Source organism: Motacilla alba, chromosome 8, assembly GCF_015832195.1.
Source record: "Motacilla alba alba isolate MOTALB_02 chromosome 8, Motacilla_alba_V1.0_pri, whole genome shotgun sequence".
Classification (NCBI taxonomy): Eukaryota; Metazoa; Chordata; class Aves; order Passeriformes; family Motacillidae; genus Motacilla; species Motacilla alba.
In genome coordinates this window covers 11,216,790-11,239,952 of record NC_052023.1, presented here as the reverse complement: position 1 = coordinate 11,239,952, position 23,163 = coordinate 11,216,790, and the positions used below count along the sequence as shown (strand labels likewise).

Below are 23,163 nucleotides of genomic sequence, written 5' to 3'. Positions count from 1 at the left end.
CTTGAGATAAACGCTAATGTTCACATCATCATATTTCCTGATCTTTTTTAATACAAATGATTAATAATCACAATTTTAACCAAGTAATTGATTTTCTATCATCTCATAAGATTTTTCAAGTCTCATCCCAATCAGTCCTACACCCCAAAAAAACTAGCTCCTCCTAACCTAAACTTTTATTGCTATGCAAAAGTTTGGGGGGTTGGGCCTTTTTTTAGTTTGGTTTGATTTTCCTTTTTCTTCAGAAAGTAAGTATGCAATAGAGAGACAGGAAAGGCAGAGAAGAAGTTAAATCTAGCTTTTCTAGCTTCCTGTCACTTCAGATGACTGACTAGGTTGGTGGCAAATTCTCCTAATTCCTCTGGTTTGTTGACCTTGCACTTTTAAGTACACTAAGGAGTTGGCATGCAGCCAGACCTTGGAGTGCAGCCTGAGAGGAACAGGTAAAGGAGAACAGAGAACAAATGTGAAGAAAGAAGAAGGATGTTAGAAGTGGCTGAGGAACAGGAGGGAGTGCTATCAGACAGCAGGAGATACCAGTGGGTGACAGGATTCAAAGGACATTCTAGGAGAATATGAGCACATTCAACAAAGAATTCATTCAAAGAATTCTGCAAAAAGATTCCCTCAATAAAAGAGAAGAGAAAAAGCCAAAATTCACATCTCTCAAAGCCTTCCCTCCTATATTGCCTTCCATCACTTTATTTTCTGATAATTCATTGTGGTACTGTTTCCTTACACCATTTGGTCCTTGACGAGACACCATGTGTCCCATTTTGCAAAACACTTGGCCACATCTGTTTGGGGCATTAGCCTGTCTCACAGAGTAGACTTTTCTGCTTATCTTACACAGCACAGCAGAACAAAAAAACTAGAAAATATCTAAATTTTATGAAATGAGCAGAAATTCAATGTATTTGACACAATAAAGAACTAATAATTGAGATTTTCTGGCTATATTAATACAAATGGTACACAAATGCTTATTTGACAAAGCAATATGTGTTCTAAAAATCATAGTCTGAGAAAGCTATGAGTGTGAGTTAGGAACATGAGCTATGTAAAAGCTTTTCACATGAGCATCACAACTAAAGTTCCCTCGTACAGGGACTAATTAAGTCAAAAGTTAGTGCATTTACAATAAGCAAGCCATGTTAAGGTTCTTCATTATCATTTTAATTAGCAAATATTAATGTAATCTGCAAATACAACAGGGAAAACAACTAAAATTACTAAGTTTAAGGAGTCCTTCAGGACTCAAGCCAAATTGAGATAAATGTGTTACAAATCGATACCGGTCACCAGCTTTCAGGACATTCATTTCCATTTACTGTTGGAACTTCCAAGCGTGTTATCAAATTTAAGAATGAATTAAGGCCCTCACAAACTACTTCTAACCTCTGATGAAGGCAATGGTGAATAAAAATGGATTAGCATGCTCCTCTCCTCTCCAGTTATCAGTTCAGACTGATAGTGATCAAGTGACCATTGCAGCTCTGCCTCATTCAGATTCCACGCCTGCCACTTTGGCAACAGCCCAGGGACATGCAGAACACGCTGCCCTCCCATTTCTGAGGGACGAAGATGCTGGATGAACCCAACCCCTCTGAGCTCAACAGCACCACCCATTCCTTTCACTGGGACTACCATTCCCATCTGAACAGCTCTCCTTTCAGGCGCTTGTCCTTTTTCTGCCTTATAGATAACATACCTTGGCCTCCAAAATAGTGCTGCATCTTACAGGAACAATGATTAAAAGCTATACATGTTTAAAAGGAGCTGCCTCCTAAAAACTGCCTCTCATTCTGAGTTTCACATTTAACCCACTAAAGGTAGGATAATAACTAACTAGTCCCATACACTTACAGGACTAAATACAATGAAGTAGTGAAGTATTTTCATTCTCTATAAAGCTGTTACGTGAATGAATTTCACTCATTAATAACTGTAATTTTATAGAAAAAAACCCTAGCAGTTAATGGAATTCTGATGATATTTCTCATGACTGACAGTGCTATAACTGATCACAAACTATAGAAAGAGTTCAATTTTTATGTTGCCTTATTTTGAAAGATTCCATTTTACAAAGATTACAAAGAGAGAGGAAAAGTCTGAAGAAAATGCACCACCACCAAAACCCAAGAGTGGCGCTAGAAATTTTGACAACTAAGACACATTAAAGCAGGAGTTCCTGTAAAACCTAATTTCATCAGACAAGTATTTTTATCACACAGCAAGTATTTTGCAAAGCAGATACACATCAGTGAGTTTTAAAGTACAGAATGCAAATACATACCTAGTTTTGAGATAGCTATCAAGTATTAATGCACTACTTCCAGAAAAATCCAGTAAGCCTCTAGCTTTATACATTCAGTAGACTCACATATGCTGATTTCACATATCACTCCCTTTTCCTCTTTCATGCCCATACAAACAAAAATAAGCTACTTCTTCTTTGGGAAGCCCAGGCAAAATGAAACATTTTTAGGACCTTATTACAACAAACACAAGAAAATTCCCTTTTGCATTAGAGGGATTGAAATTAATCTGAAAGATTTTCTTGTTTGTATAAACAAGTTTTCACTCAATAAAGGGTGATTTTGAGGTCAGTTCACTGTTCTCTCCACTGCAGACATGACAGAAATTTTAAACATTTCAAAGGTCATTTAAGTGGTAGCAGACTTCTAAAACAGCCACTTTGCTCAGAAACACCCTTGCTCAGTTTTTTCACAGGGCAGGTTGTAAAAAAGCATTAGATGGGATCAGAGAAAAAGAAATCTACTGGTCCATTTGGCCAGGCTGTTAGAACCAGGTCTTACCTCTTGTGTTTTTACATTTATATATCCATAATGAGTTTTCAGAGGATGCCTTTGGCCATTAGAAAATGGGATCCACTTGACTCTGCTTTGTCCAAAGCAGTTTAGGATCAAAGGGAAAGTTACTTCATTTGTGAGACGAACGATGATCAGACAGAGGAATGCTGCAATGAAACTCACAGCAACAATGGACTTTCTCTGTAATGAAAAGAAGAAAGGAAATAAATTATTAACATTGAGAGTCAGTTTTAATAAAAAAATACATATCTTCAAATGGAGGATGAAGGAAAAACACTTGAGAAAGCTTTATGTGAAATTATTCCTCTGGTAGTCACCTTGCTGCAGGAGCACAAGGAGACAGGTGACTGAATTGTTTTATTTCAATAAATTTGCATTTCAGAGGTTTGCACAGTTTCTTTTAGAACTGGTTGCAAATGAGTCAGTTTTGCTCACAAAAAAAAAAAAAAGCCTTTTTTTTCAAGGTTCAAAAAAACATCTATCAACTTTCAATTTTATTTGCATTTGGAATAAAGATTTTATGTAAACATCCACACCAAAGTCTTCACTCAAAATCATCCATCTTCTACGGATGACAACACACAAAAGGAAAATGCCATCTGCAGTGACACCACACCAAGTTTACTGGAAAGATTACCATCCCTACAGATCATTCCATGCAACAGAATTCATGCTATAACTTTAAATACTTTAGAATAAATTGTTGGTGAAGTCAGCACCACATTCTGTCTTATTCCCGGTTCAGGAATTTACCAAGTAAGGCGTTATTATTTTGGACAAGACGATCTCCATTGTTAATAATTCAACCAATCTGAAGCCTGTAATTAGTCCTCCCCTTCCACCTCTAGCCCATGCAGTCAGCTGGACTGGAGAAGGTAATCACAGAAAGATCACAACTTTTTCCCTGGGTAACTCCCTAGTCTGCAGGTGAAAAACCTGAGAAAAAGTAGGATGTTCTCCTTATTTTTAGCTATTTTTTTAAATACTGCAGTCAATTACTTCTAGGCAAAATACTTAAGGACAAACATGTCAGTTGGTATGTGTAAAGATTCTAGATATGATTCTCTATCGAAAAGATTATTTTCACATTTCCCCTGTGGGAATGAAACAATTATCACTTACACGTGTTTTTACTGTACTTTAATTACATTCTAGGTTTACCTAATTTGCCACAGTTTAATTACTCTACTGAAGGTAATTCTATCATAGTAAACAGTAACATTTACAGAAAATACGGGGAGGGGGGAACCATTTGCCTGAGGGCCTATACCTAAGTGTATAATAACACTTAATGCTGGATGACAGAATCTGATCACCCCAATTCCCATCTACCAGCTAATTCCCAACTAACCAGCACAGAGGACATTTAACACCACTTATTTTACATGATGGCAATAAGATCACACGTCATGCCACGGTAAAGGCAAGCTCTCCTTGCAACCAGATAAAATTGATCAGTCCTTGCACAACAGTGAGAATCACAATGAGCCCACAGCAAAATGGAAGGGATGTTATGATATTCCCACAAAAAGAGTTAACAAAACAATCCATTGCAGGGGTCAATTGCATGGCTCTGTGTTCTGATGTACTGGGAGGTTACAATTTATAAGATAAAAGCAATGAGAGACTGGGCTGAAAAACTTGGGTGAAGGAGGTCACTGTGAGGAGAAAAGGGAAAGAAGGATGAAGAAGTATTGTGGCAGTGTGATTCAGTGAGGAACCTCAGCCAGCTAATAGCTGTGCAATGTAAAATTAAACCCAGCAAATCTTCAGAGGGCAGCGCAGCAGCCACAACGCAATCGCAGCTCTCAGAATTCATGGAAGCCACTGCACTTTTCATCATCTGCATTATAACAGATTTACATTAAATTGCAATAAAATGGCTGGGGAGCACTTCTGTGTCACTTCTCTTTGTAGCAGATGGAGTCAGAAACATTTAGCTATATATCAGAGCCTTGTAAGTGCTAAGAGCAGCCAAGATGTGCAGTGCAAGTGATAATCATAAAGCAATGAGAGAGAGCATGGATTAGTCATATTATTTATTGCAAATCAGAATTAAAATATTGCAAATATCTAAAGGGGAATCTAGAGTCTCATTCCACTACATGAGCATGTTTCAATCAAAACATCCACAGCAGGAAGCAAGATTGCTTGTATGATGCTACTACCTGATTTCCACATGCCCTATCTTCCTAGTTTATTGAATATCACTTTTTACTTCCTTTATTTTATGCAGATCTCTTCTGAACTTGAAAACAGTGCAATCAGCTTTATGTGCTTCTCACAGAGAGTTGGTCTAAACAGCCCTTGCCCTGAGAAAAATTCAGATTGTGTAGTTAAATTTCTTGGCCTTCACTACGAAGCCACCTGATTTTTATATTTCTTTTCTTTAAATGCACTGTACCACGAGATGAAAGAAAAAATATGGCCTTTTGGTTTTTTATGTAAGAAAATATTGTTTGAAAAGGAAAACAGCAAAGATTTTTCTCTGTGCATTGCTTAGCCAGAAAGAATCTGCACCAACAAGAACATTCAAATGAGAGAAAGGAATTTTTACAACAAAAGAGAATTAAGGCATTTGTTGAAATTGTTTTGGAAAAAAAAAATCTAGCCATAAGCAAACACAATGTTTACTTATCAACTTGTACAAAGTACGTTGGTATTAAGTATTCAGTTCCCCTGCAATTTTTGTTGAAGGAATGAGATCCAATAATAGGCATTCTCTGTGGGGAAGACTACTGAAAACTGGCATTTCAGGGGCTCCATAAATTTCACTGTAAAAACACTGAAAAACACAAAGCACATACTTTTTATAGTTTCAGCCAAGTAAAGTAAAGAAGTCTGATCAGCGGCCACGAGTATTCTACAGGGCATTTCTAAAAGGAATTGGGTTCCCTTAGAGTCCCAATGTTCTTGACCTGCTCATTAATAGAACAAACAAAACAACCAAACCCAGGTGATATTTGTCATTAGCTGCTTCTTGCAAAATCTCCTTTACTGCAGATAAATGAATTTTGTTATTGGTCCTCTGATAAAACTTAAAATTTAGCATTTGAGAATCCAGAAATTCTACATGTCACTAGGATATGACAGAGAAGTCTGAAGCTACATACAGGGATGAATACCAAGTTGTAGTTTGCCTCAAAATTTGTCTGCATCAACATTTTAAATACTCACACATCCTACCATTTGGGAGAGCTTAACCAACACTAATTAGTAAGTCTGCAGAGAAACAAATCTTATTCCTTCTTAATTTTCAGTTCTCATGAATGCAAATTGTCTCTTAACAAAAGAAATGTTTCTCTAACATGGACATATCCTGTGCATAAATCTCAATCAATCCTTTTTTTTTTTAGCTAATCTAATGTAGACATTTTGATATTGACAAAATTTACATAAGAAATGTGTACTCAGTTATAAACATCTTTTAAATGTTTCCCATTTTTCACATACTCAGAGAGGGGTACACAGTAAGACATATGTTAAAGAGTTCCTTACCTAGATGACTTGCATGGTGTATCAGCTTTTGTTACACTTTATTTCAGTCACTGTAACACCTGACTAGCCTAGATGGCAGTGGCAAGAACAAAATTACCCTTCTCATGAATACAGGATCCTCTAGCAGAAGAGTGAAGGAGTCAACCTTTAGTTAATGAGACTAAGTCTATATACAGGCTCATTCCCAGTTTAAAAAAAGAAAAAAAAAAAAAAGTGGTAGAAGAGGTAAAAAGTTGAGATCACAGTACATGAACTGCAATACCTGAGACCCCACTGGGCCAAAAGCTCTCACTAGGCAGTTTCTTCTAATTCTTTTTACTCAATCCCCACAACAGCACCATCCCACTTTTGGTGTCGGATATTTCTCAGACACCAAGCTCATTCTGTCTAGTATGTATATCAAAATCAATGACTAGCAGGCATGAATCACATTCAATTTTATATCTAGGCGGTTAAAGTAAGAATTGAAATAAAACCAGGGGTGTCATACTACTCTGCTGGATAGAATTTAATTAAAAACTTCATGGGAATAAAACAGTAACTACTTTCAGTGGTATAAATGTTTGGCAACATGGTCCCTAGCATTATTTATACGCTTCATATCATTGAGTTTTGGCTAATTACCAGTGCCAGGGTGATTCATTAGTTTCAGTTTGGCAGGAACTTGAGGAACTTGACAGTCTGAACAAGTTTTAGTCATTTTTCTTTCATTATCTGTTAAGAGGTCTGAGATGACAAGACCATTTTTTCATAGTTCAACAATGTCTGACAGAATAGTAGGACACAAACATTTTTTGTATTGTATACAGTTCTGTAGGAGGGAGGGAGGAAATATTTTCAGCATAGGAAGATAATGCCTTAAGTTGTAAATTTTGCTGAGATCTGTGCTAAGTATCTTTATTCTACTTTCTAGCCAGAGCAGAGAACCCTGTATTATATGGCAGAGACTATCAAACCACTTCACAAGCAGGAATAAATCCCCATTCCTAGTGAGTTTCACAGTAAAAACGCATTTTACAGGTGCATAAACTGAGGTTGAAATCAACTTCCCTAAGATCACAAAGAACTCAACAGAAGGAGATTTTTACTCAACTCTTAAACTTTCCTTCTAGAACTATTTTGTTTTTCAGGCTTATTGTTTCTATCACAAGTAACTGCCTGAATTTGTTAAAAGACAAAGCTGAACATGATATTATGGAAGATTCCAGTAAAGAACCCTGGGAGCCATGCCCCAAACACTAATTGCAAATAAGCCTTTTTTCATAAATTGATTTTCTTCAGTACTCATTCTTTCTTTTATTTTTTTAGATACATGGCAGCACCGAGCTTGGAAGGACAAATGAAAGGTAAAGACTTACGTGAGGGCTTTGTTTCTCTTAGACGACACAATATGCAGGAATATTGCATTATTTTCACAATAACTGCCTTTACGGGCACAGTGAGTAACTCGCTCACTTTTTTAATATCTCTGCACATCATACTACTTTCATTATAGGATTGATGCAGGGTTTCAGTTTTTACTCAAGTATAATACCAATTGAAAACAATAATGGCTACACTTACTGAATTTGTTTCAATTTGTAGACCACTATATGTAAAAAATAGTTTTATTTAATTTTTCTCTTTTATAGTCTTGAGCATCCCATTTAAAAGCTACTTTCTATTACAACAGAGCATTAAATGAAATTCTTTCAGCACTCTAGTTCAGTGTACCTTACTGATTTCACCAGTATTGGAAAAAAACATGCCTTCCAGCTATTTCTTTTGTCCTGAAACTCCCTCTAACAGGGCTGCTGAAGAGACAGTCAAGCAGGGGTCCTAGAAGTTTTCAAAGAGAGTAAGATATATAGCAAAGATCCTTCTAGAAACAGTCATGTGTCAAACATCATTTGCATAAAATCAGTAGCTGAAGATTTACTTTCTTCTCTTCCAGAAGTGAAAGTTAACCTGAATATGTTCAAAGACTCCACAGGAGACTGCTGTCAGTGTTTCTCTCTCAGGAGGAGAGAAGAACAAAGCTGGTAGGGTTTATATCACCAGTAAGATCTCATTTGGGTTCAAAACCCAGTAAAATTAGGATTAAAGCAATTTTTTTTTTTTTTTTTGAAAAGAACATCTGTGCTAAACTGGAATGTAAGCAGTCAGGAAGCTGAGGAATAAGAGCAAAAATGAAGTTCAGTGATGAAGTAATGCAAGAAATGCAATGTACTAAAAAGATGTAGTTACAATAAAAGAAACATGTGAGTTTTATCCTGAATGTGTTTTTCACAAGAAGGTACCCTGAATGAGAACTGTGTTTGAGGACTCTGGTGTTTAAGCAGGCATGAACAGAAGACAAAACTTCTTGCACACCTTCTCTGCAGGAGCTCTGGCCTTTTCTATGGCTAAGGCAGCTCAAGGGCTCTCAAAACACAGCTCATTGTACCTCTTGTGTTGCTGTCGTTTGTTAAAAACTTGTTACTTAACTCAGTTTTCACCATGATTCACAATTCACAGGTGGTGTGTCTAGGTTCATAGCAGCTCAACATACTCAACCATATCTTTCATTAAAGCCAAAACTGTGCAGAGTGGGTTCAGGCTTACTGGGGTAAGACCTGAGCAATGAACAAAACAGTAACCAGCACAGTCCAAATAACTGATGTAACAGCAGCAGTCTGTATTAAAAACCTTATATAAGAGATAATCCTCCTATATGTAATCTCCTTTTATTAGTCTCAGGTAACTGCACAAGTTTCTTACACACAGCATTTTCATCAAAAAGATACTTATTATTTACTTATTTAGGTAATAATATGAAATTATTTAAGGTGAGGAACTTCCAAGTTTCAAGGAGTAATTGTTGACATATTTTGAAGGCCTCCCATATGCTATCATGCATAAGAAGCTACTACATTTGAAAAGCCCCAGTGATTCTGAGCCCTTCAAATTGCAAAGCATTGCCAGATTTCAGGAATTACTTTGTGTCACTATTCCCTCTTGCTCTAAACTCGAAGCTTAATAAGAAGGAGCATTTATTTGTCTGCATATATTCTTATCCCTTCAGGCTTTCCAGCACTTTGAGCTCCCTATATCCTATAGTTCCTGCTCTTTGTTTCATCCTTACTCAAAGCTGAACCTGTACTTCCTTCAGCAGTCTGCTCCTGGCCCAGGGTTCCCTGTGCCAACAGCCCCACTCCACCAGGAACCAACACACCATTAGCACGGCCCCAGTCCCACACACCACAAGGTCACAGCACCACCAAAGCAACCTAAACTTCTGAGCAAGGCATGCCTTTGGCTAGCCTGCTACTTGATTTTATAGCGCAGCTGAAAGCTGCCCAGTAATTTAAAAGATCTAGCCCCATAAAATCCCCGTGGCAGCAAAGCATGCGTTAAATAAGGTTGTTGATTTTTCATTCTGTAAGATCTGTTAAGAATATTTAATCTAAAACTCCAGTTACTGATTCACTGATGTCCTTCACAAGCAGGGTGAACTTCATCAGCAGCTGTAGATGCATATTCTATAAACACTAATGTAGTCTCTGCATGATAAAGTAGTATTAAAAAGGAGAAAAAAAAGAAAAGCCTCTGCAGTACAGCTCTCAAATGGTGATTTTTTTTTTTTCCTGGTGCTGGATTATTGCCCAGCTCTTCTTATCAATACCTTGGCAAGCTTTCTGACACACACAGGCTGACACACGCTTCCCTATAATAGAACTGCTGGTACAAGAATTTGTGATCTTTCAACCTGGCAGTTGGTTGTTACTACTTATTGAAGTAGTACCTGATTGTAGCTATTTTTCACCTGCTGAGAAAAGTTCAAAGAAAAAAAACCACCCATATGTGAGCATTAACTCCTACCCTGCCAGATATACCTCACTTAGAAGACCTCTCTTTCTCCTCTATAGAAACATACAAAGATTCATGATCAGCAACATCCTAAGACTGAATCTGTAACTGAGGGATTTTTGCAAACATTCTGAAAGGCACTCTATAGCTGCCAACATTTTCATGAAAATCCCCTTCAAAAAGTTTTTTCTTGCAATCAGAAATAGACTAAAAATAAATAAACCAGTTGAAAAACAACAACAAAAAGGCCCACAAATACATCAAGAAAAATTCTTAAAAGACAATAAAATACCAGCAGACTTCTGGTCAGCGGATCTTTAGATCTGAAAAACTATATGTGGTTATTAAAAGTCTTTTGCATTTCTCTGCTATTCTACAGGAAATAACAGAAATACTAAATTTCTTGTTTCGAAAACTCACAGGAAAGGCAATTTGATGGCTTCTAAAGTGAAAGTGAGAAAAATTCAATTTTTGCTCGCAGCAGTAAAATCATTAGTGTGATTGGTATGCAGCAGCAGGAATGGATATTAATCACATACCTATATGTTTGGTAAATACTACACTGGGATGTAACCTCTGGAAGTACTAACTTCTAGATAAGAAAGAAAATAATCAGACAAATAAAATTAAACACTTGACAGCAGCCCAGAGGCAGAAGAAATGAAAGTAAATAAAATGTTGTAACAACCTCACATTCTCAGGCTGCACATCTGTGAAGAAAATGCCTTTTGCTGGAAACCTTCACTTGCCTGCAGCTCAGTTCTGCCTGTGGGGGAAAGTTTATGCTACACAGCAAAAACTGCATAACCAGAAATTCACACAAATGAATTGCAATTGCCTACCACCATCTGGACAAGCCCAGACTTTCTCCATTGAATTTTCTTCTGTAAAGATCCCTGACTGCCATGCTGGACTTGAAATTAACAAAAAATTGACACCATGCCTCTGTTTCCTTCTAAAAGGCATTTAACAGTGGAAGACAGAGGAGATCCTGCCCAGCCTGTCACTTGGCAGGACTCTTGCTCTGGCCCTTCACACCAGCCTCATCCCACGCTATTCTTTGGGAAGACAGCACTTTTGGAAAGTTCCTCCGGATGTTCTCTCTGCCAGTCTCTGCAATGCACCTGCTGTTCATAAGCATGAAAAGAAAACAGAATCAGGGGATCATTACTGATTTTAGTCTTGCACCCTCAGCCAGCCAGGGCACCCTAACACAGTGAAGGTGAATGCCTTGCTCCAGAGGCAGGGATGCAAACCCTGTTTAGTGTGAGGAGCCATGTGGGTTCTTTAAGGTCTGGCTGAATAAAAGGCTGGCTTTGCTCTGAAATACAAAAATAGTGAAGTGATAGACAGCTCCTTCACCAGGCAAAGGTCCAAGTTCAGAAAGGAGAAAAAGAAGTTTTCACACACTGGTCTTCATAAAAAAAAAAAAAAAAAAGGAGGGTAACTGTGAATTAGAAAGAAGGTGTTCTTAAGCAGACATGAGAGATGATGCACTTCAGTCAGGCTGCAGGAGATCTTTTGTAGTCTTTTCTCTTTTTTTCCTTTTTCTTTTACATTTGACCAAGAGACTCTCCAGCACAGCTGCAGGAATGTTGTCCCGGATTGGCAGGAGGCAAGAGCAGCCTCTATGGATGGCCTCTCACACAAGGCAAGGAAACCTTGGGCTCTAAATTCTTTTGGCAATTTATCTGTTTTCCATCAGACATGGAAATCTCACTGTTTACTTCGGATAAACCCGTTCCAGCCTATTTCATCCATACATAGCTGCCACACACGTCACCAGAAAAGCAAAATGTATTTATTATTCAGTGCCTCCAAGCATTGTCTGCTCCTGGCACGTGGAGGAACATTCCAACAGGCGTAACCATTCACAGCCAATAAAAAGCATGACCTAATTACAGAGAAGGCTGGGCTGAGATCAGCTATTTTGTAATGGGAATTTGAAATTTTCTGCCATATAGCTGGGAGCATGCTACTTCTAGTGAGGGGAAAAAACACCTTCCCTGCTTAATTCTTGTTCTTTTCTGTATGCTGTTTTCTTAACTGGAAGCTTAGAAAAAGGGGTTGGGGAAACAAAAAAAAAAAAAAAAAAAAAAAAAAAAAAAAAAAAGCCAACCAAAATCAGGACACTGGTGTGGCAGAATTCTCTCTGAAGAGAGAGTTTAAACTATTCCTGTGGCTTACACACCTTCAGGGCACCCAATTTTTGAGCAAATGGAGGCACATGGAGGATGTGGGATTTGCTGGGATGGTCACATTAGGATCTGTTCTAGGGAGTGTTGCATGTTCCAGGACAAGAGCAACATGGCATAGGAAACACATGGAATAATTTAGGGGGTGTGTTTGGATGAAGGCATGCAGAACCCAGCCAGGCACTTGAATGGGAAACATTAATGATCATATTATTATCACAGCACTACAGAACAGAGTTTTCCATCTAGGATGCACATTAACTGCATTAAACACTGCATGCTCCTAGCAGCACATCCAACTATTTTATGATCCCAATGAAAAACAGGAGGCAGGCTCATGTTTTAAATCTTTTTTAGGACGGGCTGCACTGAGCAATGCAGTGTCAGTACCAACACAGAGGGGCAAATGACCTGTACATTTTTGGCAGAGAGATTTCTTTTACTGACATGATCTGACCCCTGCTTTACTCACTTCTCATGCAATCACGGGAAGATGTTGCAAAGCAGCAGGAACTTAAACAAAATTTCTTGCCCGCTTAATACAACTGTATTCCTTCTGCAGGTAGGAGTCTCTTCATTATTCATCCTTGGATAACACGAGCAAAAGGCTATCAGAAGCCACCACAAAGGAGACTCTCCAGATAGCAAAGATTATGCAGCACTGCAGTTACAATACACGACTGCTCACATACTGCTCAAGCAGTTGATGACATTTCCCTCCATTGACTGGGGAGCTCCTCAAATCTGGGCACTGAAACTCAATAAAAGCACTGATCAAGGTAGTGCCTTCAACTTAATTATGAGCTTTATTGATCATGTCTTCTCTTTACAAAAAGAAAAAAAAAAGTGGGGCATGGCAGGGGAAGTAACAACAAAGCACTGCAGTGGGACTTGGCAGAACAGATTCCTTGGAGTGGGAAAACTCCGGCTTTTGTGCTGACCTCTCCCTTCTAGGAATTAGAAAACTGTTTTTACACAAACCTCTTTTCATCAGAAGGAGGCAAAACACAATTTCATGTTTACAATAAAATCCATGATCTGAGACTTATTCTGTGAATGCATTCAGCTGAATGGGATACCTGCAGTGGAACAGCACCCAAAGCCACAATCAGGAGTCCATCTCCATTGTGATAAAAGCTGTAAATTCTTTGGATTCATTATTTCTGCACAGCATCTCAATAGGAGCTAGAGAAAATCATAAAAATTGATAGTTTTCTAAAAGACATTCTCCCAAGCTGTAAAGTTTAATCTCTCACTGATCTGTTATCCTGATAGAATAGTACAGGGGCAGTAACATATATATCCCACCCAAACACACATTCCATCATCGTACCACGCTGCTCTCATGCTGGGTGAGCTAACCGAATTGAACTTGACCTTCAAAGCCCTTGGAATGCAACAAAATATCTCTGTTTTCTGACATTTATGGGTGGCTTTTCTGCATGGCTGCTTTTATTGCCTGGAAAATAATGGCAAAAGCTGTGTGTACAAACCCACTACAAACACTGACAAATCACATGAAAGGAAGACAGATTTATTCAGTGTAGATTACCCCACAGCTAATCTAATCAAATCCAAGTTTTACATTTTTAAAGCAGATCAAAAATTCATGGAGTTAGCATTTCAATACAATAGATATATATTACAGCTTTATTTTAATCTGCAAGTGTAATTGAACTGATGTGGATTTTCAGTGCTTTTATTTTTGCTTAAAAAAGCTTTATGTGTTTCATATGAAAATGCATCATTGAACCAGCATATGCACAAGAAAAACCCCATGAAAAATTCATACAGAAGATTATCAATCTCTGTCTAATAAGGCTTAGATAAAAACACATTTGGACATAATTCTATATTAAAAACTGAAAGGGCTACATGTGGAAATGCAAATATATCCTATTTGTGGCTTTCTTTAACTTAAAAGAAACCACTCCTGGCCACTCTATCAGAGCTGATCTAGAACATTTTGATGGAAGAAATGCAACACAACTGGGCACCTAGCACAGTTTTCCATCCTTCAGTCCATCAAACATAGAAAGATTGTCATGTGTCAGAAATTATTTCAAACCCCTGGTTCCCTGCATACACATTCTACTTGTGTGCATGCAAGAAACAAGCAAAAGTAACACAGACCCCCAAAACATTCAAATTGAGTTTAATTTTGGTATAAAGACATAATCTACTGTCCAGGCACTTGGTTCTTTGACAGCATATCCAGCCACTTGCACCAAACAAAGCCAGCTGTGAAATTCTGTCCCTCCTTCACATAAAGATATCTCTGATTGATTCAAAGGAGAGCAAGAGAAAGCCAGAAGCACAATTAAATTTGAACAGGAACAGTAAGAGAAATACATTTTTTAGTTCTTTCCCAGGGCCTTTGTGCATGAGCCCTGGGAATTTGCAAACTCAGGATCCCTCAACTCCCACTGGAGCTAAGTCTGGTGTCACCAAACCCAGCTTGTGAATGTTCTTGCTGCTGTCTGTGGGACCCAGTACTGCACCTCTGTAGCTTACAGCCACAAGGGAGCTTCCTAAGGTGCCAGCTGTGCAGGCCTTGACCCGGATATGAACAACAAGTTCTCATCTTTATTTTTGCAGCTGGTACTGGAAGCAGGTTCTGCCCACAACCCTTCTGTAGGGTGTGAATCTCTAAACACACAAACAGCCCTGAGGCCATGTATTTTCAATTATCTTAGACACCAACCTGGTATAAAGCAGTAGAATAAGGCCACCAAACCTTAATGAACTCATCACATTGTCCCAGAGGTTACAGAAGGTTTTTTTCCTTTCCAGCAGGGAAGCTGTCAGAAACACTGTTGAGATAAAATAATGCCCCCCACGACCCTTTGGAAGTACTATGCAAAGATGAGTTTTCCTAAAGTTCACCTAGAACCAGAATCATACTCAGTTACTTCTAAGAATAGATCCTAGACACTTCAATATCTACAATATTCAAAAAACATGCATAATGAATGCAGGAATGTTACATTTACTATTTCCTCTGTTTGCAGTGTTTTCCATTCCTCCCCTCAAAGGTCTTCACTTTTATCAGTTTTTATCTCCACCTTTACCCCAGCACTGGTTAGGCAGCAGCTACTAACACATGAAGGAATTTGCACAGGACATAACACCCCACTGCCCTGTGGCCACAGGTTACTGGCCGTCTTCCATTGTGCCCACATTGTCTGCCAGAATACTTGGGTCTGTAGTAGTTTGTACACCCACTACAAGTTATGAGAGTTTAGGATATGTTCCAGTCACTAAGAGTCATAAAATCTATCCCAGTGCTCTGAAAATAAAACAGCATAAGATTTCCTCAGTGAACCTCTAAGTCTTCCAGGCATAAATCTCAACAAATAATGCTGTTTGTTTAAATTAACACCACTATACAGATTAATGAGACAAGTTGTCCACCAGTCAGGGGAGGAACACAAAGAGGCATCCTAAAGTATTTCACTTCCAGGTTCATTCATTTAAGTGTTATATAATGTGACATTCACACATTACTGAAGAAGTTAAAAGAACAAAAGGCACATCACTAATCAGGCAATCATTAATCATTTGATTTTAGATGCCAAAATTAAAGATGCCCTTCCTTTTTCATTAGATTTTTTTTGTACTTTTTTCATTAAATCAAAAATATGTGAGTAATCAGAATATTTATCTGCAATTTCCTTGCTTCTGCACATGTAACTAATGCCAGAGTCTGGAAAATAGATTTAATTGGTTGAAACCTTAGGTCTGTTGGGACTCCCACAACTTAACTCCTACAAGATCCAACTTCAGATGTTAATGATCCAAGACATTAAATCCTGGTATTTTCCATTTCCCATTCTTAGTTATTCAGCATTCACCACAAATGTCACTGGTCAAATTTCAGCCCGTCTTACTCAATTTCCCTTTGTCTGAAAGCTACTACCACACTGAGTACCCCAACATCTAACTTTATACCCTGTGACTATGCTTAGATACTCTAATCCTCCAAGAAGTCACACAGTACTCCCTATTTTACCAGATAGTGACTCTACTTCAGCAATTTTATAGTGACTCTACTTCAGCAGTTTCTTACAACCCCATAATACTGTTGCCAAATTTTCCTCTTTTACTTACCTCAAGGAACTGCAATATTTAATTCTTTAACCCCTTATTTTTGCAGTTATGCTCCAACTTTCCATTTAGGTTAAACTTCCCTGTCAGTTTCTCCTTTCATAACTGTTTTTAAGACTCTTGTACTTAACTGTTCTTCATTAATACATATTATTCTGTCTAGCTGACTAATTCCACACTAAATTCCCTCTGAGAATATGATCTTTCATCTTGTAGTAACTCTTTTTTTTTATCCTATTAAATAGCCTTTCTCTTTCTGGGACCAGAGTCCTCTGCAGAGGAGTGAGAGTACATGTCCCTTTTTCCTGTAGTGGTTTGGCTTTTGTTTCTCTGCTATGACACTTGCTCCTGTGGTTGCTGTGATGGTCACGTGCTGCTGCATTTCAGCTCTGTTAATAGCTTTAAGACTTTGGTACTGAGATCCAGATGTTCTGATTGGAGCTGTGTTAAAGAAAAAGAAAGTGCTGTTCCACTTAGGCTGTGCAAAGTGCCCTCTGTGACAAGAAGCACAGCTGGAAGTTCACAACACTACAGTGAAAGAAGGGGCTTTGGGGGTTACCGGGGGGGGCACCACCTTTTCAGGAGCATTTACCTAGAAAGTACTAATTTAAATGAGCTGTCTCTAGATAAGAAGCAGTTTTCTAAACAACAGACTGCATTTAATGTATCTAAATGGTCCTGCCCATTCCCAGAAACAGACCTTTGATATATCTTCTCTCAGCTGGATTTAGCAAGGTAATTAAACTATACTCTTCAATCTTCCACAAAGTAGGTCCCCCATTCTCCAGATACATCAGCTCCTCAAGCTCTGCTCTTCTGCCTTCAAGTCATCCTCCTTGACCACAGGCAGTAAATTCAGTCTTCCAAAAAGGACCTACCTCACTGTGTGTGTTCAGCTACAAAACTTCCCTGGCTGAAGGTATTTCATGGTTCAGTTTTATTTAGAGTCCTGATAATTTTGTGAGTGATCAGCATGCCCATAATGAGTCCTAAGTCATTTGCTTCTAGCTAATGAGCTGTCAGTATGTCAAGCACCATGGTTGCTTGATGCTGTTTTTCTAGGGCATGTCTAATTGACTTTTTTTTTTTTTTTTTTCATTGCAGAACATCCATAGAGTCCTCTGTTACTTTAACTTTGGTATCAGCTGTAGGAGACAAATGACCTCCAGAAAGCTTTTACAAAACAACTTTCACAAATGGTCTCTGTCATGCCAGGCAGGACAGAAAAGACTGCAGCAGCTACAATAGTAGGAGCTGTCGGGCTTAGGGTCAGAGTTTTGGAAAGCACTCTCCACTTTCTGACAGGGAACAGGGAAGTTACAGAAATGTGTCTTGAAAACTGCATCTCAATCTATTTTTAAGCCTTTAGATACTACTGTAAAAAGTTTGCAATGGCCAGCCTTAACTCAAACACTTTGGAAGTGTCTCAAGGAAATACATTGTGCCCAGGCTGCAGCCAGGTCACTTTACATAGGAATATTCACTATGGCCTTAAACAGAGGTAAGAGAAAGTTTGATACTAAATGATCTAGCCTCTCAAATTTTGACCCAGATCGTACCAACCATGTCATATGTTGTCCAGTGAAGAGTAGAAGTGTCAGAGGATGAAGTCAGCTCCTAGGGTTACAAACATTTAATTTCACCCTTCAGCCTTTCTACACTAAAGCTGTCATCTCCTAAAAGCCTTGTACTGTCATCTCAAAGAGACAGCAGCTGACATAACCCTTTAAAGTGAAAGGAAAAAGAGATTTTGTGATATCATAAAACTGGGGGTGATAAAATAACAGTAAGTACAGCAAGATATTTGATGCTCATCTTTCACATCCGTCTTTTCATGTTGTTACTGGACACTCACAGAAATGGAGAAGTAACGCAGGTTCTCTTGTACACTGAAATTGTTTTCCTTTGGTGATCTAAAGAATATCAAAACTTATAGCAAAGCTCTGCACTGGTTAAAGTTCTCTGAGTTTTCTGTCTTCCCTGAAGACAGGATAGATATAGATAAATAATATTAATACATAGAAAAATAATGGATAAATTGATGGACTATTTCACTGCACAGACACCGAGGAAGGAGAATCAGAGAGGTTTTGACAAATCAACTGTGAGACAAAAACCCCACCAAACCCAGTCATGGTACACAAGCTAAGTTAGAGAATCGTGTCTGCATCATGAAAAAATCTAAGACCTCAAAAGACCCCCTTGCCACCTGCAGCAAAAGCAGACTATGGCAGGCAACAGTGCTGACTAAGGGAAAATACTGTTATTCTATTATATAGGGATAAATTATTTGCTCAATAAGCTGAACTAAAAGCCCATTAAAAATGGCATCAGAGGGAAAGAAATGATACAATAGTAGTCCGCTAAAGCACAACTTCAAAATGCAAAGCACTTCAAAATTTGTCAATTACTCTATCTAAGAACCCAACCAGGTAAGGTAGTGACATCACTAATAAAGCAACATTTGATTTTTTTTAATTTTTTTTTAATTATGCTGGTGTCTAATAATGAGTAAGTTCGGTTTGATTCATTTAATTCATTCCTCCTAAGCAGCACATTACAACAGTACTGGAATGAGATTTTTAAAAATTACTATTTCATCAAAGGTTTTTAATACCCATCTCTGATTTAATTTGATGACCAAATTTGATCTATAATGATATTAATAGATAAAAAAATCCATAGTAGAGTCCATTATTGTTGAACTTTATCATCTTTTTGAAAGTACAATGGTAAAATTATCTGTTAATTAGATTAATTTCAAGGAAGTTTAAATCATCCTGACCCGTGATACTTGCTTGCAAAGCTTGTGTAAGAGAATAATTAATAGGCAATAGTCCAGGAATATTATCCTGAGCAGATGCCAGCCTTGAACTTGCAGTCACTAGACTTAAATTCTAACTAGGAATACATCACCTTATGGAAACCCCAACACCCTGGAGGGCTAAGAGAAGGGAGAGAAGAAAAAAAGATCCAAATAGATTGCTGTTGTTATATATAGCCTGTATTACTGCTTAACATGACCACAAGCTAGAAGTAGATATAAGTAAAAAATTCTTAATTTTAAAAGTTCAAGGTGAGAAGGACTGTGCCACTCAAATAATGGAGCCTTGTTTAAAGAACATATCTTACAAGCCATTTCATTTGTCAACTATTCTGCTGGAAAACTGAATGGCCTTGGGCAAATATTTAACCCTAAGCAGTAGCTAGCAGGAAATACATACAGCAAGGAAGACAAATACAAAACTTAAGCATGATTTTGCTATTTACCCTCACCCTTCCATCATGACAAATCAATTTCTACAGATTTTGGATTAGATCTCTTCCAAACATATATCTGATTCCCAGATCCTAGGTTTAAAAATTTAATTATAAGATCTTTATGGTAGAATAGCAGTATCCACCAAAGAAGGAATAGGAAGTAATCTAGATTAGAATCTTGTATTCATGTGTAAATTCTCAACAGAAATTAATCTCCGTGTTTTCTGATAAACCATGTCACACATAAATTGTAAAATGTTTTCTGTATTGATGGATGGACCTCTTACCTCTAAAACCTCTTCAGAATACACTGAGAGACCACCAAAATGTTCCGTTTCAAAAACTGAAGAGAGGACAGAACAGTTTCCCATGCACAGAGGCTCCCAGAACACCCTGTAAGCAGGGGGGGGATGGGAAATGCTGTTCTGCTGTACGTGTTGTTTTATAACATCTAAGCTTTTAACGCTGACACTGTGCAGAACAAAAGCAGATCACTGAACCAAGAAACCTAAAACCATTCTTCCAAGGCCTCAGGAAAGATCAAACTGACTAGACGTACACTTATAATATTGTGACTAAACAAGGAAAGGCTGGAACAAAGGAAAAGAACCTTCCCTTGAATCCCTAGTTCAACTCCTACATAGCACACACTGAGCAACACAACATGATAAATACCACTGCCTTAGCTATAATTTTATGACATTTTACAGCACCAAGCAAGAATACTTTTTCTCTGGGAAATACTGTGTATTTCTGATGAACTATTTAGCAGATGCTAAATGTGCTGAATTCAAATGAAATGCTTGCACCAGAAAGTCACAGGAAGAAGAACCTCACAGCATGACCCTTGATCCCCTGTAAGAAGTATTCTGTGCAGCACTCACTAAAGCCTGGAGTTCTTTTATAAAAAAGTTTCAAGAATAAATTCTACCAATAACACTTTCTGCTATCTCTCTGGGAAATCTAGTGAAGTGAAATTGATTTTCTTTTTTTATTAGCAAGGCTATTAAGCATGAGGCACCAAGAGATGAATGGAGAGCAAGCAACATAAAGAGACAAAAGTGTCTGAAAATGCCTTTTATTTGTTGCACAGTTTCTTTTTGAGAAGAAATCACAGAATCGGAGAGTATGTCGAGGTGGAAGGGACCCCAGAAAGATCATTAAGTCCAGCTCCTGGCCCTGCACAAGACCATTTCCAAGAGGCACACCACATCCCAGAGAGCATTGTCCAAATGATTCTTGAGCTCTGTGAGGTTGGTGCTGTGACCACTGCCCTGCAGAGCCTGTTCCAGCGCCCAACCACCCTCTGGGCAAGGAATCTTTTTCCAACAACCAACCTAAACCTCATGTGGTTAGTGATTGCCCAGTCCTGTAATTTGTTACGGTCTCTCTGCAGAGCCTCCCTGCCTTCAAGGGAGTCAACAGCTCCTCCCAGTTCTGTATGGTCTGCAAACTTGCTCAGCATCCTTTCCAGTCCTGTGTCCAAGTCATTAATTTGTGAAGCTGCTGAAGAGCACTACCTGCAGGGGGGCAAGATCGGTTTCTGTCCAGGCTCCACTGGCAGCACACAGCGACTCCAGGAGCTGCTTGTGTGTAGGAATCTGCAGGTGCAGCAAGAGCCACTACTATATGATCCTAAATTCGTGGAAAGAACCAGAAGATTTCTCCTAACTTCTGAGATTCATCTGAGCTCACTAGAGACTGTTCCAGTAAAAGTCACATATTGCTGACAGCCCACTTTTACTGCTCAGTATAAAGAAATTTGAAACTGGGGCTTGCAGATGAGGTTAAGAAACTCATTCTCCATACCTCCCTCTTTCCATCCTTTTCTTTTAAATTCATGTCCTCATTGATTTTTCTTTGATTTTTCTCCTGCTTTGATCTTCCAGAGCTGACCATACGGGTTTGTTCCTTAGGTCATTTTTCAACAGAAGCATAAGTGGTAGGAGAGCTGGAAAACAGACCTAAAAGGCATAGGATAGCAGCCCACTGCTGCTGTAAAACAACTGGCCCTTATTCTGATCTTGGATCTTCCTGGTGCCCTGTTTTCATGGCTTGTCTTTTATAAGACAGCATGATAAAAATATCGTAGGCATAACATTCCATTCTCTGGGAGTAGAACCGTTTGGTACACGGTGACAAAGAGAACAAAGGAGGATGCCCCCGCCCTCCAATACATGCAGTTTACAATGCATTTATGGTCCTATGAGAGTGGAATGAATTCCTACGAGCAGAATTAATATGATACCTTATTCTTCAACATCTGAAGGAGGCAGAAGTAAAGGAAAAATGAAACTTAAAGTGCCTCTTATTTCAAACAAAAGGAGGATATTTAAACAGGAGAGTCTCAGGGGAAAGATTTCATATCACTACAAACAGTGCATTTGTCCAGAATATAACGGCAATGATAACGTTACTAATGGAAGTAAGACATCCTTGCAGTTTCCTGTGGATTGTAAATTAAAGAAACAAGTACCAGAGCTGAGATACCCTTGTATGCATGTGCACGTGAGTGCCCAAATACACTGCTCACCCTTTGCAATTACCTAGCTGTAATGTCAGATCAAAGATAGTCAGAGTACAGATGGATGATTTCTCATCTGCATCTGGCTGTGGACGTTCTGTTTGTCATTGGGCCTCGGTGAGAGCACGAAGCAGCAATGCACTCATTAGTCCCTGGAGGTTTCTGCAGTTTATGATCAAACAAAGATGAGTTTTCCATCTTCCTGCTGCTTGTATATCATTTAGCACTACAAGATGTTCCATGAATAATGGAAATAATGAAAATATGTCCTTTAAGACACTCTCCCCAAGCCAGAGACCACATACACTGCAGTTATTAACCAATTATATGTGCATTGATGAACTGGCAGATGCTGCGGGGTAGAGTATGTAGAGTGCATATTACAGCTTAGCTTTGCCTGCCTTTCCTCAGCCTGGGAGCTTGCTTTGGATCCTCAACTTCCATTGAAGTTTTGTGAGAAAACGGCTCTTTCTCACAAAACTTAGAGGTATGTGAGTAGCTCTGAGACAACCAGGAAATGCAGAAGTTACTTGGAGCAGAGGACTGGACAGACAGATAAACAGGCACACAAGCATGGCTGCACAAACTTCAGTTGTCACTATTCTTCCAGTTATTTCCTCGTGGGCTTGCACAGCACAGTTTTAAAATACATGATAAATAAGGACAGACTGAACAGCCTTTAAAGTATGGATTTTTCTTATTTACCTTCAAACTTGAGGATAACAGAGAACATCCTCACTGTATCATAGCACCTGTTCTTCCCAGGCATTTCTTCATAGTCTTCCTTTCATAGGAACACTAAGACAGGATCCAACTCCAAGTGTCAAATAATTTTTTTTTGTAGCACTTAAGCACAATGATCCTTAGGGACTTATTAAATAAAGTAGGCTGAAATACTCTAATTCTGGATCCTGCT

The 23,163-nt window shown here is 38.5% G+C and overlaps 1 protein-coding gene across 6 annotated transcripts in view; it reads right to left on the bottom strand.

Annotated features, from left to right (window-relative positions):
- Positions 1 to 23,163, bottom strand: part of ST6GALNAC3 (ST6 N-acetylgalactosaminide alpha-2,6-sialyltransferase 3) — a 220,681-nt gene that overhangs the window by 114,397 nt on the left and 83,121 nt on the right. For 5 of the 6 annotated variants that reach the window (XM_038145005.1, XM_038145006.1, XM_038145009.1 and 2 more), the window contains one exon: positions 2,820 to 3,014. In XM_038145005.1, coding sequence (XP_038000933.1) covers positions 2,820 to 3,014 — 195 coding nt within the window. Of the gene's footprint in view, positions 1 to 2,819; positions 3,015 to 12,648; positions 12,655 to 15,420; positions 15,855 to 23,163 lie in introns of those variants that run through there. The other variant, XM_038145010.1, reaches the window with a different exon arrangement.